Source organism: Phyllobates terribilis, unplaced genomic scaffold, assembly GCF_046119375.1.
Source record: "Phyllobates terribilis strain yellow unplaced genomic scaffold, ASM4611937v1 Scaffold_4__5_contigs__length_816908805, whole genome shotgun sequence".
In the NCBI taxonomy this organism is placed as follows: Eukaryota; Metazoa; Chordata; class Amphibia; order Anura; family Dendrobatidae; genus Phyllobates; species Phyllobates terribilis.
In genome coordinates, this window is record NW_027362764.1 from 229,269,652 (window position 1) to 229,289,512 (window position 19,861).

Genomic DNA, 19,861 nt, shown 5'->3' on the forward strand with positions numbered 1-19,861 from the left:
TAATTCTTCTTAGATTTTGTCACGGGTTCTGATGTGCCTGAGTTACGGATTTCACAATATCTAGGATAAAAGTTGCAGTGAAAATCTGCCGTTCTGTGGATTTAATATCTGCATAGCAGGTTACTTTACTAGGACACTATGGCTAGTATTGGGGACTTTGCCCGACATTGAGCCCACTCCATGTCCTTCAGGTCAGGAGAACTGTGGCTAGGAACCTGAACAATTTACTACAGGGGTATGTGCACATGACATCTTGAAAAACGCAGGCGAATCTGCCAGGTTTTTCAAGCAGAAGATGCTTCATTTTTCTCCCTGAAGCATCTCTTGTGACATTCTTCCATTCGTTTCCTGGCTGCTTTGGCCAATAGCCGGATGTTTTTCTATGGTTTTTGTGACTTTATTTTACTGTCCTTTTCCAACTTTTATTTTCATTCCATTGAATAATGAAGAAACCACTAGTGTTTTTTAAAGCAAAAACAATGGCAACGCTTCCAATGATGTCAGGACGTCTTTTAAGCTTTCCCATTAACTATTATTATTATAGATGTCTCCTTAGCAGAAAACGCTTGAACAATGGTCTGCTCGCTTCTTTTAACCACTTCGGGTTTTTAAAAGACTGTAGCAGTTAAGACGCTCATAGACCTGAACACATGAACAGCAAGTTGATTTTACAAAGAAAAGCATATTTCCATGATTTTGAGCATTTGTAACGGGATAAAGACGTTGTGTGCACATTCTCTCCGCCATATCTACATGACCCCCGTTAGGCATGATGAGAGCTGGCGAGGCAACAGATGTAGCCACAGCTCAGCTGATAAGGCATGATGGGGCAGCCTTTCCCCAAGGAATCCAGGTAAGCCAAGTCCTACCTTGGTCCAATTTGCGGACAAATCCTGCACATTCAAGGTCCGTGAAAAAAAAAGATTGCATAACAATGAAATCCATACTTTGTCCATTTTTCAATGGCTGATTGCTTGGAGAAACTTCCATCTCTTTTTTTTGTTCAAAAGGGTGAAACACGGATGGGAAAAATGGACACATGAACCAAAAAGGGACGAAAAACCTCCTGCACTAGTGCAGAAATGGGAGTTTTGGTGCTGAATTTGCAAAACCTTGTCCTCCTGTGTCATCTACTACCTCAGACTCTGTACACACTTGCTATACCTTATTTTCGGTAGGTTCAGTTGTTTTTTTACAGTAAGGCTGTGTTCACATCTGTATTGGAGGATGTATTGCAGATTATGTAAAAAAAAAAATGCTGGACAAAATCCTGCTGCTCTGTATTTATTGGTTAAAACACAGCCCGAATACAGCAGATTGGGTCTACCAGGCGTTACTGGTGTGTATTGTGAAGGATCTGTCACTTGTCATTTTTGTTATTCTGTTCCTATGCCAGAATCTGGGATGGAGCCTTATACTACGGCCCCACTATCAGTATTCGGTCAGTATTTTTTCTCAGGAGTGGGAGACAAAACCAGGTGAGGAACAATCAGAGAAAAGGTATAATAGAAACAAGTCACCAATTCTGCATTTATCACCCACTCCTGGTATTATCTCCCACTCCTGAGAAAAAATACTGACCGAATACTGATAGTGGGGCCGTGGTCTTATGGTGGTTGTGGACAAGCAGATGAGAAATTATCTGAGTTTCCTCAAGAAAACTGGGACAATTTTCTTCTAATTTTCATCCGTGTGCCTGTGTGTTATGTCTGAGTGCGATCCATTTTCATCCATCTACACTACAAAGTGTATATAATCAAACACAGTTTCTGAGAATTATAATAGAAATCTATCGATAAGGCTGGGATTCCACTAACGTATGGCATCCTATGCGATATGCTAATGACATTCGGCTCCTGCTCTGCTGCGAGTGTGAGCCGAGTGTCAGTGCTCAGTACTCTGATCCTCTCGCACAGAGGGGATCGCAGCACAGCTGCGGAGGGGACAGAGAAAGTAATCTCCTCTGCTGCTGACATTGGTGGGAATCGCACTGCACTAGTGTGATGTCCGATGTTTCACACGCACCCATAGATTATATGGGTGCGTGCGATTCAAATGCAGCATGCTGCGATTTTTTTCCAGCCCGACCTCAATCCGATCGGCGCTGGAAAAAAAAACGCCACTGAGCACTCCATCATAGGATTAAACTGGTCCGAATGCAATCCGATTTTTTTATCGGAATGCAATCCGATTTTTTTATCGGAATGCATTCGTCCAATTTAATCGCAAGTGAGAGCGAGCCCTAACAATCAGATACTACTCAGATGTTCTATGTGGGATCCATTTATTTATTTTTTTCGTGCACCCATAGACTTGAATGCGTGAGCCTCATCCGAAACACAGAAGAAAGTAGTGCATGCTGCAATACTTTCCTCAGGGACAGTCGGGCCGAGAAAAAAAAAATTAATCTGAACAGCCCTATTGTATAACATGGGATCAAAAATCAGACAGCGCAAATCCGACTTACAAGACTCATCCGCATTAGCCCTTAGGGCTCTTTCACACGTCAGCATCTCCGGTACGAGTGGTGACAGTTTCCACACGTACTGGAGACACTGACACATGTAGACCTGTTCAAATGAATGGGTCTGTGCCCATCTCAGTGTGTTTCCACGGACCATGTGTCCATGTGATCCACATGGAGACATGTCCGTTTTTGGACGATGGCACAGATCATACAGACCCATTCTAGTCAATGGGTCAAGGTCAACACATGCCACACAAGGATGCCATCCGTGTGACACGTACTGGCACCTGGGAATCAGTGTATAGTTAGCGCTGTTCCCAAGAGCCGGGTGCTGAACGCTGCCCTCATCAAAGTCCCCTGCCGGTGCTGCAATCAGCACCAGCAGGGACAATGATGAGGGTAGTAGTGTCTGCTCCCGCAGTTTCCACCTGTGTAAAAATAAGAATAAAAAAAATCCATATACTCACCTGTCCTCCGCTGTAATCCATGCGACCGATCAGCAGAGGAGCAGGGGAAAATGAAGCACTGCAGCGGGCGGGCCCAGACCTCTGCTGAGCTCAGGAACGGTGTCCTGTCACTCGCTGAGCGCAGCGCCGGAGCCGCTCGCTGCAGCGCTTCATCCCCGGCTCATCTGCTGAGCGTTCGCATGGATTACAGCGGGGGACACTCAGGACAGGTGAGTATATGGATTTTTTATTTTATTCTTATTTTTACACAGGTGGACACTGTAGGAGCAGACACTACTACCCTCATCATGGTCCCTGCGGGTGCTGATCACAGGGCAGTGTTCAGCACCGGGCGCTTGGGAACAGCGCTAACTGTAGGCCTGATTCCCAGGCGCCGATACGTGTACTCCTGATGTGGCACACGGTTACCACACGTGTGACACACGGGACATGGATATCTCCGGTACCGGATACATACGGACGTGTGAAACCGGCCTTCAAGAAAGTCTTCCACCAGATTTATGCAGCACAACATAGAGGAGTAGAGCTCAATTTCAGTGCTGGGGTCACTTACTTGGTTTCTTGCCGTAATTTTGATAAAACACTGTGCCGGCGATGAACGGCGCTGGGCACAACAGGCAGGTAGGTAGCAACTACCTGCCTGTGCTTAGACACATTTTTGGTTTTTCACAAAGTCCCGGGTATACCCTTTAAGGTCCATGGATTTAGAATGGGATGTCATAATAGCTCCTGTAGGGGTAATGTGTAGGTGTCAAAATACTTTCAGAATAAATACAGAGGTTATACCTGTACATGGATCATACAACAGAAATACCGTGATACAACACTATAGCATCACATGGAGATGAGGACACTTCCAGAGCATGACATTATTACTGTATTACATAGGCTTCGTTACCCACAGTTCACACTCTGACGCTTTTGGTATCAAACTGATGGTAGAATTATTTGAAATGCTTTAATATAGAATACAATAAGCTTGTTACCGAGCATGCTCACAGAAGCATGCCCATTATGTTGTGCGTCAGCAAGGTATGATTCAATTAAAGCAAATCTTGTTCAATGCATGACAAGGGGGGAAAGAGCATGGGAGACATTTGATGGACACATGATCTTTGTAATAGGATCAATGCTTCGCAGTGTAATAGAGAATGACCCACCGTGATATAGATAATATGGGAAGGTAATTCTTTTAATGGCACAATTTTTAGTATACCTTAACGCAGATTCCTTTCCGATAACAGTATCTTGGAAACCACAAGAAAGAAAAAAGTCCCATTGTGTTTAAACAGCAGGAACATGGCACAAGACTTGCTGGCATTGTCTGTGCCCACTCATTCAGGCAGAGTTCATGGAAAGCACTGCAGATACCGTGCATACTAATAACCTACAACACAATTCCATGGGAAATAATACAGAAAAACACAATCATACATGTTATGTTGCCATTAGTCTGACACATCAGCCATCATAGTCCAATCCTGCAACTCACAAAGATATTACATCAGGGTGGCAGCACGAGGGCGGCTGCATGATAGATCAAGCTAGAATTTTCAGGTCAGCATTTTGGAAAATATTAATTATAATTTGCTGCAAACCATGTTGATAATGAATGGTCTGAAAAAGCAGTAAAACATAGAGCGGTAACATATGGAACATGCTCTCCCCAATTCTCTCTCTCGTAAATGATCACGTAGGTTAGAAACAGATCGACTAGTCACCACGCGGATCAATCAATCGTTGCACCCCTTCATTGCCAGAACACATTTTAATCCACATGCTCCTTAGGTGTACACCGATAGCAGCAGCTGCCTTTGTTACATACGCTGAATATGTGGCATCCATTCCTACAAATCCCTTACAAAGCATGCATTACAGAAAAGCCTCATTACCATCAGCACAATCCTCGTACCACCAGTCCAGCTGATAATAATCCTCTTCTATAAATTTCTGCATAGTCAGTGCTCCTCACTGCATCAAGGAACCGACTGTCCGCAGCCTTTCGGAGGTCAGGTGAACCTCAGGCAGGCCGCTGTGCTGGGATCATCACATGGCGTACAGAAGGATATACAGGACTGTGACATCACAGACAGCATCTTCTGAGGAAGCAGCCAGAGGTGAGAGAGAGGAGGGGGAATATGGGGAAATAAAGGATGGCTTCAGAAGCCTGCAGCAGGTCTCGCTGGCAGCACGCTGTAATAAAGAAGCAATGTAGAAGCATCCTGAATGGGAGTTGACATGATTGTCCTATCAATGGGCAGAGATGGTGACGTCAGGGGCACACACCACCACTCGCCTGCTATACAGCCTTCTTCCGCCTGGGTCCTGCACATCTTAGCTTAGTGGTTTCCATAGAGACTGAATGGCTGGGAAATGATGCCAAGGATACTGGATGAGATTTAGAGCAAGCTTATGGGAAATCGGATGGATGTCTGGCCTTATTACAAACTATCAGAGTTAGAACCACTTAAAGGGCTTGTCCGGGCACCGGGCAAGAAGAAAGTTCCCCATTTGCTCGGAGCTGTAAAAAATAAACTAAATGATTCTCACCTACCTGCACCTATCTAGATCCAGCACAGACCCTTGTGAGCTCTGCAAAGACACAGGAAGAGGAGACCTCACCGTTCCATCAGAAAAACAACTGATGGCATGCTGTTTAATTCACCTGACCGCTGCAGCCCATCACAGGCCGAATCAGTCCTGCAGCTAGTGAAAAAGTGCATCTCCTCTTCTTGTGAAAGGGCAGACAATGGAGAGGTCTGCACTGGATTCTGGGGAAAATCAATTACTTCTTTTCTTACAGCTCCTAGCCAAAGGGGAACTTTCCTTTTTGGCCCGGGCAACCCCTTTAATATCCTCCTTTTTGTCTTCTGGTTGATTCCTTCCATTCACAAATCAGTTTTTCTCATTCGTGTTCATGGACCCATACTAGACCCATTCACACATCCGTTTTTCTTTTTAAAGGATCTGATGAAAATCTGCTTTAGCATCAGGAGCACCCAGTTCAGGTATTCAATGTGGTGCATTAAGGACATGTCCACAAAGGATGAAAATGCTGATACAACACTGAGAATGGGGCTCCAGAACCCAGAGGACAGGACCCTTTAGAGGTGAGCAGGGGTGAGAATGCTCAACCTCCACTTCATTTATTGTCAATGGGATTACTGAAAATAGCCTAGCATTGTACTCTGCTTACTTCAGCAGTCCCATAGACAATGATTAGAGCTTCATTCAAGACTGGGCTCTACAAAGCCTGGTTCTTGGGGTTCCAGAACCTCTAGCAGTCACACCCTAGCAATCAGCAAATTATCCCCTACACCAAGAATATAGGAATACTTGCTATTTTGGGAAATTCCCTTAAAGTAGTTTTTTTGAGAACTTACATTTTCATCTGTGGACATCCCACACAGTGGAATAGTTCAAGTGAGGGCCCATTGACTGGAGTCAGACGTGGCCGTTAAACGACCACTGATCAGTGACAAGAAAGTTGATCAGCGATTATTTAATGGCCTATTTCGACAGGGTGACCCGAATACACGGTTAATGCAATTGTTCCCTGTGACTAGAATCTGATGGTATCAGCAACATGTCACCTGTTTACACAGGAAAAGGATGAGCATTTTGTTCATTCATCAGGCAATTGCTGTCATGTTTACGCTGCTTTCAGACAATGTTGCGCATTGTTTTGCCTTCATTTTCCACAAATCCAAAGGAAAAAAAAAAACAATGTTGAACATATCTTTACACAAGCGAATAATCAACTAGTGGTTGTCAGAAGGCACGTCCCTGATTATTGGCTCGTCTCCTTTCCGAAAACTCTTGTAAAAAGAGAAACTGCACTTTGTCAACCTTTCTCTGATCTGGCGCTGTCTTGGGCTTTGTTTGGCTGCAGCGGTAGCATTACATCGACAAAGCTGCAGCCAATTATCGAGCTCGGTGGCTTATGCTGTCTACAATGGCAGATCCGCTGAGATCAGCGATTGACTGCAGCTCTGTTGATGTGACGTCATAGCTGCAGCTTACATATAACCAGCGAAGTAGTCAAAGTGCTGGAATCGGGGAGTGTTTTGGGTAACATTAATGAACAACATTTTGGTTGTTTTATTCTGGGTTTTTTTTGGAAATGTTTAAGTCTTAAACAAAAAAGTAAAAAAAAAAGCAGCAGGAAAAAAAACTATTTACACAGAGCATGCAGCATAATAAAAAAAACAAAAGTGGCCAAAAAGGGCATTGTTTGCAGTACATTTACCATTTCAGTAAAAGGGTCCTCCGGGAATATGATTGTGTTGAGCTATCCACTGGATAGGTCATCAATATCAGATTGGTGGGGGACCAACACCCAGCACTCCGCAGATCAGCTATTATTTGCTCCGGTCACTGTGTAGATGCCGCTGCAGAGTACTGCGCATCAGCTTCTATTCTTTTGACTTTTTTAATAATGCTGAGCTGATGTGCTGAACTTGCCGCAACACAAGGAGTGGAGCTGTGCAGTCCATTCAACGCTCACTTCCAGCCACCGCCGGTGCTAATAATAACTGATCGGCAGGGGTGCTGGGCTTCGGCTCCCAAACAAGCTGATATTAATTATCTATCTAAGGGATAGGTCATCTATATTACCCAAATCATTAAATGTCAATTTAAATATAAACAGAATACACTGTCAGGCAGTGTTCACATGCAGTGACCCAAATGTGTTTTTTTTGCCACAATTTTCCAAAAACGCAGTAAAATTTTTTTAATAAAAAAAGATTTTACTGAGTTTTTGGAAAATTCTGTATGGAAGACTTTCTGGGGCCCATAAAAACTGTATAGAGGCAATGTGGGGCCTATAATGCTATAAGGAGAACTATGCAAGGCCATTATAATGTATGGAGGACTCCATTATTCTGTATGGAGGACTATGTGGGGCCCATTATTCTGTATGGAGGACTATGTGGGGCCCATTATTCTGTAAGGAGGACTATGTGGGGCCCATTATTCTGTATGGAGGACTATGTGGGGCCTATTATTCTGCATAGAGCACTATGTGGGGCCCATTATACTGTATGGAGGACTATGTGGGGCCCACTATTCCGTATGGAGGACTGTGTGGCCATTATTCTGTATGAAGGACTATATGGAGCCTATAATGCTATAAGGAGAACTATGTGGGGCCCATTATACTGTATGGAGGACTATGTGGGGCCCACTATTCCGTATGGAGGACTGTGTGGCCATTATTCTGTATGAAGGACTATATGGAGCCTATAATGCTATAAGGAGAACTATGTGGGGCCCATTATACTGTATGGAGGACTATGTGGGGCCCATTATTCTGTATGGAGGTCTATGCGGGGCCCATTATTCTGTATGGAGGTCTATGCGGGGGCCCATTATTCTGTATGGAGGACTATGTGGGGCCCACTATTCTGTATGGAGGACTATGTGGGGCCATTATTCTGTATGGAGGACTATGTGGGGCCCATTATTCTGTATGGAGGTCTATGCGGGGCCCATTATTCTGTATGGAGGTCTATGCGGGGGCCCATTATTCTGTATGAATGACTATGTGGGGCCCACTATTCTGTATGGAGGACTATGTGGGGCCATTATTCTGTATGGAGGACTATGTGGAGCCTATAATGCTATAAGAAGAACTATGTGGGGCCCATTATACTGTATGGAGGACTATGTGGGGCCCATTATACTGTATGGAGGACTATGTAGGGCCCATTATTCTGTATGGAGCACTATGTGGGGCCCTTTATACTGTATGGAGGACTATGTGGGGCCCATTATTCTGTATGGAGGTCTATGAGGGGGCCCCATTATTCTGTATGAAGGACTATGTGGGGCATTATTCTGTATGGAGGACTATGTGGGGCCCATTATTCTGTATGGAGGACTACGTGGGGCCCATTATACTGTATGGAGGACTACGTGGGGCCCATTATACTGTATGGAGGACTATGTGGAGCCAATTATACTGTATGGAGGACTATGTGGGGCCCATTATTCTGTATGGAGGACTATGTGAGGCCCATTATACTGTATGGAGGACTATCTGAGACCATTATTCTGTATGGAGGATTGTGTGGCCCCCATTACACTGTATGGAGGACTGTGTGGCGCCCATTATACTGTATAGAAGGCAATGTGGGGTCTATAATACTATAAGGAGGACTATGTGGGGCGCATTATTCTGTATGGAGGACTGTGTGGCGCCCATTGTACTGTATAATGGTTGGCCCACGACTTTGTCCAAGTTTTTCATTTTGGTCCTTTGTGTGTTTGACTTTGACATCCTTGGGCTATTAGAAATATGGTGAACTTTTCTATATTTTGGACCCACCACTGTTTTAACTGAGACTCTGTTCACATCTGTGTTTTTGAATTTTGTGGGTTTCTTTACATTTTGTTTCCCTGTTCCATTTTAGGAACAGAGTAACAGATATAATATGGAGGACGGATTAATTACTTAAATGGATACAAACATCAGCAGAGGAGCCCCCTTGGCTTATTTAGGGTCTGTCTGATCTTCAATATAATATCCCGCAGCTTACCAGAACAAAAAAGCACAGCATGTTGGTGATTTTGTGATTATTGCAAAATTACTGTAAAAGATTGCCAGCATTTGTCATGATATTGTTGGTGGCTTTTTTTAAATCTAATTTGACATTTACTTCTCACTATACAGTGGTCAATACCATTTCTGCCCAAAGGCAAAAAAAGCCAGGAATCATAATACAAAAGGTGGCGTTTTTCCCTCTAATGCAATTATTATAAGTTTTGGTGAACTTTTCACCTGAATAGCAGGGGAATTACTCCTTATAACAGGCTGAAGTTCTCTATCTCATGACTAACCCGACTCCTTAAGCAATGCCATCAATCTTATTCATGGATCATAGGTCCAGAACAATAAACCATCAGCGCTGGATCTGACGTTACTAGATAATTGGTAAAATAAAGTCACTGTTAGACTATGTTCATATTGCATTTGGGTAAGGCTACGTTCTCACAATGAGTTTTTGGTGAGTTTTTTACGCTGCGCATTTTCGAAAAATGTAAGTAACCTATTTTATTGCGTGCAGAACATTTGCAACATCAAAAACTCATTGTGGGAACGTAGTCTTACAAGTCAGTGGCTCTGTCAGCGCTTACTTCTGAAGCCCTAAAAACCGGGATTCAGGCGTAACGTCCGAGGGGGCCATTCTCTTTAATAAGGGAGACGGAGTCACTTTGATCTATGTCTAGCCTCTCTCTCAGCAATGTCTGCCTTCTTGAGGCATGCACAAAATCACTGTCGATCACACTTTTGTGTACTCCTCAATAAGGTGGACAAGGCCGAAACAGGGACCAGGAAGAGCACAAAGTGTCTCCATTTGCCTCAAAGTGAAAGGCAACCTAAGGGGTTCTGTCTGAATTATTTTTTTTTCAGGCATTCAGGCAAAAGCCTTAAAGAAGCCACTGATGTGTGGTCCTAACGCAGTATAAACATAACCTTATAGTGCCATGCTAGACTTGTGAGACAGTGATGAGTAGAAGAGAAGCTGATGGTGAAGGTAAGATTGTATGGACTAAATACATAATCACTCCAGATACGAGGACCAGGAATATGTATTTCAAGGATTATTCTGCCTTATGGTAAAATGATGAGAAGTATGAACAATCCTTAATTTCCTTCAACCACATTCATGGTGCCCACACAGGAGAGAACTGGTTTGGCTGAGCGAGAGTCTCTGAAAGGGGCTATACGGGTAAAGCTCCTCTTTGTGAAGAGCCCAAATCAGCATAAGGAGACTTGGGCCACATTCACACGCTCAGTATTTGGTCAGTATTTTACCTCAGTATATGTAAGCCAAAACCAGGAGTGGAACAATCTGAGGAATAGTATAATAGAAACACGTCACCACTTCTGTATTTATCACCCACTCCTGGCTTTGGCTTACAAATACTGATGTGAAATACTGAACGTGTGAACGTGGCCTTACAGAATGATAGCAGTATTCGTCAATTTCTCTTGTGGAGTCGCTAGTCTCCGCAACAGAAATTTGACCACTAGAAAGTATTGAATGCGGTGAATCCACATGGTCCAATGAACACATGCGGATTCACCTGCGTTCAATAGAATGCAGCGCTTTGGACGCAGCATAAAGTATACTGCGTCCAAAGTGCTGCTTGTTCGCATCGTGTGCACATACCCTAAAGTCGACCTGTAAGCGCTCCCAACATTTCGGCTCATTACTTCCCCACAAACAATTCTGATGTCTTTCTTTTTTGTTATCTCTGTATTGGGCAGTTCCTCTCTTATCCTTATTGTTTAGTATTAAATAGACAACTGGGTGATGGACGCTCCCACAATGTCCAATCAGCGCAGGCAGTAGAGGAACACAACCCTTTGATAAGGATAACGGTATTTCCCAGTTGTCAATTAATTCATACATTTCCAGGAGTAGTAACTGGAACAAAGGCACAAAGTTCTAAAAATACCTTTTTTTCAAAGGGAATAAAAAAAGACAGGTCAGGAGACAGGAACTTTTAAGAAAGCACAAGCTTGGATGGTGTCATTTGGCTGTTTCTCTGGGGGAGGTGTCACAATGAGATGTCTCCATCCTACTTCACAGCACACAATACTATTCCCAGATAAGTTTCTCAAGGCCAGTCTTCTAGTATCCACAGCAGATCCAAGTTTCCCGGATTTCCTCAGCATTGTAAAGGTGATCTAAGCATTGTGCAAAGGTCATTGTGAAGGGAGGGGGAGCAGGTCAGCTGTGACATCACCTATTGTGATCTGTGTTTTCAGCTGTGATACCTGTCACTGTATTCCATCCTATGAGGGAGCCTTGCTGAAGACTATTCCTGAAATAACAGGAGGTGTGAGTGTAAAAAACTATGCATGACCAGTGTGAAAACTGTAGGTCATAACACTAAAACCTGATTTAAACCCTTCACCGCCTTGCGATTTTCAGGTTTTTTCTCCCCTTCCTCTAAGAGCTATAATTTTTTTATTTTTCAGTCAATGTAGATGTACGAGGGCTTGTTTTTTTGTGGGATGAGTTGTACTTTTGAATGACACCATTGATTCAACCACATGGTGTACTGGAAAATGGGAAAAAAATTCCAAGTGTGGTGAAATTGCAAATAAAAAGTGCAATCCACAATTGTGTTTGGGGTTTTTTATTTACCATGTTCACTAATTGCTAAACCTGACCTGCCATTATGATTCTCCGGGTCATTACGAGGTTGTATACACCAAACATGTATAGGATTTTTTTTATTTAAGTGGTGAAAAAAAAATCCAAACTTTGTAAGAAAAAAAAATGTGCCCATTTTCCAAGACCTGAAGTGTCTCCATTTTTTGGGATCTGGGGCAGGGTGAGGGCTTTTTTTTAATTTTTTTATACCCTTTTGGTAGTAGATACAATGTTTTGATCGTCTCTTATTGAAATGTTGTGGCGGCCAAGAAAAACCCCAGGCTGTCATGACAGCCCATCGGCGCCCCGTGATCATGTGACAGGGGCACCAATGGGCGGGTCTTGTGACGCACCTCTGCCTGGTGCGTGTTAAATGCCACTGTCAGAGATTGATAGCAGAATTTAACTTGTTAACAGATGCTGTTGGAGGCACATGACAGCTGATTTCATCAGCTGTCATGTGCAGGTAAAGATGCGGACTCAGCGCCGGAGCCCACATTAAATGCAGGGAGACGACCTTGGACGTACTTGTATGTCTAAGGTCGTTAAGGAGGTTAAAGAAGCACTCCAATCAAAATGCTTATCCTATCAATATATTGCAATCATCATATTATATAGCACTGTGTACTTAAAATTGCTCATTTTACCCTTCTGCCCAATTAATTCTTCTGTTTTCCATGAGGTCTATGAATCACATGATTAAAACGGACTAGCTGAATCCTTCTAAGCTGTATGTAGAAACAGGAGGTACATTTTCCCTGTATGAGTAATGAGTCACTGCAAAAGTCAATGGCAGGGGGAGGAGCAGGGCAGCTGGTTAAGAAGTTGAAGAGGGGAATAATAAATGCTGGGACAAGAGACTTCCTTTTTCTACACAGAGCAGAGAAAAGAGAAGGATTAGCTTGGTAGAAAGGCAAAATGAGCAATTGTAAGTATACAGTGTAATTTTGGCATTCTTGATTATGTAGCGGTTTTTCTAGTCGCTGTAATTCCACCAAAAATGGTGTAACAAGAGATCAAAATGTCACATCTATCCCAAAAATGCTATCAATAAAAACGTGGTCTCGTCTTGAATAAAATAACCCGTCACATAGCTCCATCAGCCAAAAAACAAAAATGTTACGGGTCTTGGAAAGTAGTGACACAACCCAAACTTTTTCTTGCAAACTTCTGATTTTTTTTGCACCACTAAAAAAATAAAAAAACTGGACATGTTTAGTATCGTCGTAACCATACTGATAAGCAGAATCATTTTGCGAGGTAATTTTTACCACAAAATGTACACCATAAAAATAATTCTCAAAAAACAATGTCAGAATTGCAGATAGAGATATAAAAATTTGAAAAAAAAAATATTTTTATTTATTTATTTTTTTAATTACACTCAACAAGAAAACCTGATATTAAGTTCTGAAAATATATTCCACATTGTCCCTGTCAGCACAGAATGACTGTCCAAACCAAGCACAGGGGCTCAATGCTTCATGGTGTGGCCAAACATTTAAATACACCTTCCCATCTCTTTGTTTTTCCTCAATATCCACCCCCATCTTCTTTGACTGACAGCCGTGTCTTCATAGGGCCAGAGTAGGGCGGACAAGCAGGTGGGAAGGTGTATATAAATGACTGGCCCCGCTGTGAAGCATCGAGCTCCTGTACTTTATTTATTTATTTATTATTCTCACTTATATAGCGCCATTAATTCCACAGCGCTTTACAGACATTATGGGCACTGTCCCCATTGGGGCTCACAATCTAGATTCCCTACCAGTATGTCTTTGGAGTGTGGGAGTAAACCAGAGAACCCGGAGGAAACCCACGCAAACATGGGGAGAACATACAAACTGCTTGAACAGTCATTTTGTGCTGACAGGCCCTTTAAATTAGCACTGGAGTGGGCTATGGCAATTGTGAGATCACAAAACTTGAAAAACTTGGAGATGTTGTAAAGTGCGCTTGTCAGTCACTTTCCTTTTGTGAACATGTTATATTACAGGCAAAGTGTTTGACTACGTCCTAATTATTAACCTATACAAATATCATGAGCGTAAAGTAAAAAAAGCCAATTAGTACATACAAATTGAAAACCTACAGAGAATGAGTGCAAGACAACAATAAACTCAATAAAAAATAACTTTTATTAAATATAATTAAAAGATTTTAAAACAGTAGGACACAAGATAATCAAAGATGATGAAAGAAAATTTTGCATGAGACAGGCAAAGAATACACATACGATAGTATAGCGGGACATACAGTATAGCAAGATATGAAAAAACTGCACACAACGCGCGTTTCGCACTTAGCTTTGTCGAAACGAGCGTAGTGTGCGTTTTTTTCATTGACTGGTGAATTATTTCTGTGCCACTGTGCATACTTACACTCCCTATTTATGGGTTTTATATTGTTGCATTTCATGATATGTTACCTTGTTCACACTGATTGGTATCAGTCTGTAATACTGGGAGCATATCTTGCTATACTGTATGTCCCGCTATACTATCATATGTGTATTCTTTGCCTGTATCATGCAAAAATGTCTTTCATCAGCTTTGATTATCTTGTGTACTACGGTTTTAAAATCTTTTAAATATTTAAAAAAAAAGTTATGTTTTATTGAGTTTATTGTTGAATAAAAAAAAAAAAAGAACTGCATATTTTTATTTACAGAAATAAACCACACTTGATACTCAGCATTGAATAGGAAAAAAAATATCACCACTTGTCCCTTGGTGGGTTTCCAGCCCCATGTGCTGCACCTAGAACATCATCCAGCCAGGTGCCAGCTGGTCTACTGCACCGCGCACAAGGCTCTGCGCCAGCAGCACTCGCTGCTCCTCATCAAAGTCAAATTCACCTTGTGGCTGCACAACTTGTCTAACCACCAGGAATGGTGACAAATTCACATTGTAGTAGCAAGGACAATTATGGTTTTCTACCGTATAAAGACGACTTACAATAAAATGAATATGCATCAGTAAAAAAAATAAAAGTAACTGATCCTACATTATTTGGCACAGTAAAAAGCAAGCTAGTGAGCCGGCACAAAGGAACTCCAACGTCAGCCATATCACCAGGGAATGAAAATTATTGCAGAACTGCCCAAGTCTCATAAAAAAATAGAAGCAATAACAGACAGCGTCAGTGATCCTCTGGTCCCTGCTGTTCCATGCTTCCTGGTCCAGGGTGTGCTCAATGCCCCTAACTCCAGTCAAAAATCCTAAAATTAGTGAAGGGGTCCCATCACTCTGTGTCTTAGAAATAAGGTTTTGGTTAGAGTCTGAAAAGGTGTGTTTGGTTCAGACTTTATTTTTTTTCTTAATCTGGCTTGTTTTCTAGACTCTACTTGTTTGCCGTCAATCCTGATAAGGGTTGCCACCAGGAATTTCAGGGCCCCATACACTAGTAAGGGCAGTAATGTCCTGATGGTGGCCCTGGTCCTGACCACTGTCAGCTTACCACTCACAAGTCCACTCTGCCTGCCCTTTACGTGTGGTCAGTATGATCGCGATTCCTGCCAGCTGCATTGGTGCTGTGGCGTAGTGACTTTGGCTTGTCTTGGTAGTAGTGGTTACCAACATAAATGTAATTGGGGCTAGTGTTCTGGTCATTTCAATTATGAAAGTCGAAAATCTACAACTCCTTGCAGAGGTGAAGGCGATGTAGACTATTATTGAAAAGTTGGCTGCCATTTCATTAAAACAAGTTTTGTGCTTAGAAAACGTTTTTTGGCTGCCTGCTATCTATCTGAACCAGCCCAGAGGTCTCTATATATATCAGATGGTCGGCCACTCTGAAAAAAGGTAACAAATGCACAGGTAGTTTTTGTACAGGTTCCTAGACGCCTTCTACACTTAGACCTCCATGAATCCCTGGAACATACATGGGATAAGTAAGTAAAATGTATCTGTATAAATATGACATTTGTGACATTATCATGATGGTGTCACGCAAGGCGTGGGAAAGAATAAGTGCAACACAAAGGGAAGAGGGAAAGGGAGCCCACACTCTAGGGAAAGGGGGAAGTGGAGACCTCCTAGGCTGATCAAGTGTCACCCTGTCTCCACTAACGTCCCTATATTGGTTCTTCACCAATTGCCGCACGCGTACCTCGCCCTGTCTTTCCCTGGCGTTAGGAAGGGAGGGGATGAGCGGTAGTCGATCCTCACTGAACACTAAAGACAACAAGGGGGGACAAACAAGGGAAAATCGCTTAGCTTTAGTTGACTCCAGACAAATGCGCACACGTCCTCTAGCACCAGAAAGGAAGAAGTACTGCTTTTGCTCAAACCTTCACAAGGAGTAATGAATATCGCCGGAACCTCCCTCTTGCACACAGCAGGTACCCAGGCCAGGGTGTTAATTAGCCAGAGTAAGGTAACCACTGGGTCCTAAAGATACAGATTCTAAGAAGTTGTGTGTAATGCCAAACGAAGAGATCTCCTGCAACCAACTGCAGGGTGACTGTCACTTCTGACACACCCTTGACAGATGGCTATGACGAGGGCTATGAACCAGGGCTGTGGAGTCGATAAGTCAAACCTCCGACTCCCTCATACATGGGTCATGTTTAAGTGCTAAATTTACTGTAGCACAGATTCATCTCAGCTAAAAGTCTAGACCCTTACATCAGGAACAGGACAGACATTTATAGGACATTTCATAACTTTCCCAAATTCTTATGAAAAAATATTCCCCACAACTTATTTATCATTACTATCCATGCCACAGTTATGAGGCCTGGCATCAATTTAATCCTCTCCAGACACAGATTAAAGAAGCACTCCTCCCATCAAAGTTTTTATCATGTAAGGCTATGTGCCCACGATGCAGAAATGAAGCAGAAAATTTCTGCTTCATTTCTGCATCTCCTTGCCCGGAAAAACGCATGCGGAATTTGACACGCGTTTTGCACATGCGTTTTCTAATGCATTGTAGATGGCAATTCCGCATGCGTAAACGCACAAATAATTGACATGCTGCGGATTTTTGAGCGCATCAAAAACAATGCGGAAAAATCCGCAGCATTGACATTGAAAGTGCGGAATTCCATTGGGGACCATGGGGGAAGGATTACCAAGCGTTTCCCAAGCGTTTACGCTGCAAAAATTCCGCAGCATAAACGCTTGAAAAACGCATCGTGGGCACGGACCCTTAATGTATTGCAGTCATCATATCATATAGCACTATTTACATACAATTGCTCATTTTGTCTTTGTACACAGTAAATTATTCTCTTTTCTCTGCTCTATGTAAAAACCAGGAGTCTCTTTTCCCTGCAAAAATCATCCCCCTCTTCAACTCCAGACCCAGCTGCTCTGCTCCTCCCCCTGGCCAGGGACTTTTGCAGTGACTTATGACTCATACAGGGAAAATTTACCTCCTGTTTCTACATAGAGCTTAGAAGGATTAAGCTAGTCAGTTTTTAATCACGTGATGTTATAGACCTAATGGAAAAGAGAAGAATTAACTGGGTAGAAAGGCAGAATGAGCAATTGTAAGTTTACAATGCTATATAATATGACGGCTGCAATATATTAAGACGATAAAAATTTTGATGAGAGTGCTTCTTTAACAAATCTGAAAGATACACTTAAATGATATGTGTCTCGTACCCTGGTGAATCAAGGTAGAGAGCATCAATCACGATCATGATGGCAAGCGAAGCGTTAATGGAATACAAGGCTCCAACAGTTTGGAATAAAAGCTACAGTTCACAGGACACGAGCAATGTTGGATACAAACTGCCGAGATCAATTATGAGGATTAAACAGGAATATTAGTAGAAGGGGACACAAATTCCTAATCATCATCTGAACCGTAACAATCTCAAGGATATAGAAACATGATACGCCATGCAGGCTGCACGGGAGGATCCGCTGCCTGGAAGGAGTGTGCTACATAGGAGTTATATTTATCCTGTGACTTAACACTTCTTCACACTAACGATGTCTACGTAACAGCACAGCTAATGACAGCCCAAAATAATCAGCATTTCACAAATCAACGGGACTTGATATAACAGAAGGAGCTTTACTTTATGAAGTTCCCTCACTTACAATATTTAAAGGCAAGGACAGGAACAATATTTGTCGATTAGTAAGTAATCCAGATTCTGGATAAACATATAAGGTACGTATGAAGCTGGTGAAGTCAGCAGCACTAGACGGCACAGAGAATAAGACAAATAAACCACGTCCATGTACAATTACTCACTACAGCCAGGGCAAAGTCTACAGTCCTCTCCCATCATCATGTACAACCAGCCAACTGCAGATAACAGAAGTAAAGTGAGCCTGACGTCTGTAGAAATGACCCCGGATCCTCCTCATCGGAGGATTTGTGTACAGTAATCACACTCAGTTTTGGAAACAATCAAAGGACTTTAGCAGCGTTTCATATCTTAGAAATGATCATGGGAGTCAGTGCACTTGTATTGTGGCAACAGATGGACGCCACTTGGGTCAGACGCCTCTTATTCATCTATAATGGGGTTCATGGAGTTCCTGTGCGGTGACAAGAAAATGACTATTTTTCCCTTGGACACAGATGTGGACAGGTTCAAAAAAGTACTAAAAAGAGCACTCTAACGCTTTGGGCTCTACACATTTGTGATTTCAAGAAATCACTTTTCATTTTTGTCTGGTTGCATCTGCTGATGTTTTTTTGGGCCAAATCATCAAAATGGTGCAAATAGATTTGTTAATTTCATGCAAACTCAAAAAAAAAAAGCTCCTCAATTTTGTCTTTAAACAATATGTGCAACTTATTAGCCCCAAAAGTCACAAATCCATTAAAAAGGCGCAAAAGTGCTCCAAATTGAAAAAGCATCTAGAAACCATATTCCAGGCAGGAACTGGATTAAGATGCGCCAAACAAGTGCGAAATTTGGTAAAAGTCACATTTCATGAATCTGTATAAAACATCCAAATAAGCAAAGTTGTTGAGGAAAAATAAAAAAAAGACTTTAAGCTATGTTCACACTAAGCATTTTTTCTATGTGTTTATTATGCAAATTTTCAGCTGCGTTTTACAGTGCCTGCAAAGTCTATGAGATTACAGAAATCTCATGCACACAGCTTGTTTTTTTTTGTCCTCAGTATTTTGTGCTTCACATGTTTTTTTGCACACTCGAGCATGTCACTTCTTTCAGCATTTTTTTCCCATTGAAAGCAATGGGTGGTACAAAAAAAGCTGAATATATGCCTATTATGAACGCTTTGCTGCGTTTTTAGTGAAAAAAAGCAAATACAGCTTGTATGTGAAACCCATTCATTTTTGTGATTTTTACCAAGTTTACCATCTTGTCTTGGTCACCTGAGGTGGCAGTTAGGATTAGTACAGTTTCATTTAATTAGTGATGTGTAAAAAGTAAAAATTGGCTAACCAAGGTGTGAGATTGAACAATACCTCAGCAGTTCAATGGCAGACCAAAGTGAGAAAGTAAATAGTGTCCTACAAACTCAATGGACTGCCAGTGCCTTAGGTAAACTATTTCAGACCAATTCACCTCCCCCGATTACACTTGTAATATGTATTTTTTCATGAACATATCTCTTGCATTGGTGACCTGTGTTCATGCGTCTGTGGTGGAAGCAAAGCTGAACTTTGGGATCCTGAAAAATGCACTAAAACCACAGCAAAAAAACGCACCAAAACCTGCATTTTTGACACCGCAGATTTCCTGCCAAGAGATCAGGTTTTGCCGCAGAAAAAAAACGCTAAAAATACGCCTAGTGTGAACATAGCCTAAA

The 19,861-nt window shown here is 42.2% G+C and overlaps 1 protein-coding gene across 7 annotated transcripts in view; it reads right to left on the bottom strand.

Moving 5' to 3' along the window:
* Positions 1-19,861, bottom strand: part of TRAK1 (trafficking kinesin protein 1) — a 140,614-nt gene that overhangs the window by 90,489 nt on the left and 30,264 nt on the right. For 3 of the 7 annotated variants that reach the window (XM_073678139.1, XM_073678137.1, XM_073678134.1), the window contains exon 1: positions 4,827-5,154. The exons of the other annotated variants lie outside the window; for them this stretch is intronic. In XM_073678139.1, coding sequence (XP_073534240.1) covers positions 4,827-4,890 — 64 coding nt within the window. In that variant the 5' untranslated portion in view covers positions 4,891-5,154. Of the gene's footprint in view, positions 1-4,826; positions 5,155-19,861 lie in introns of those variants that run through there. 7 annotated transcript variants of the gene reach the window in all.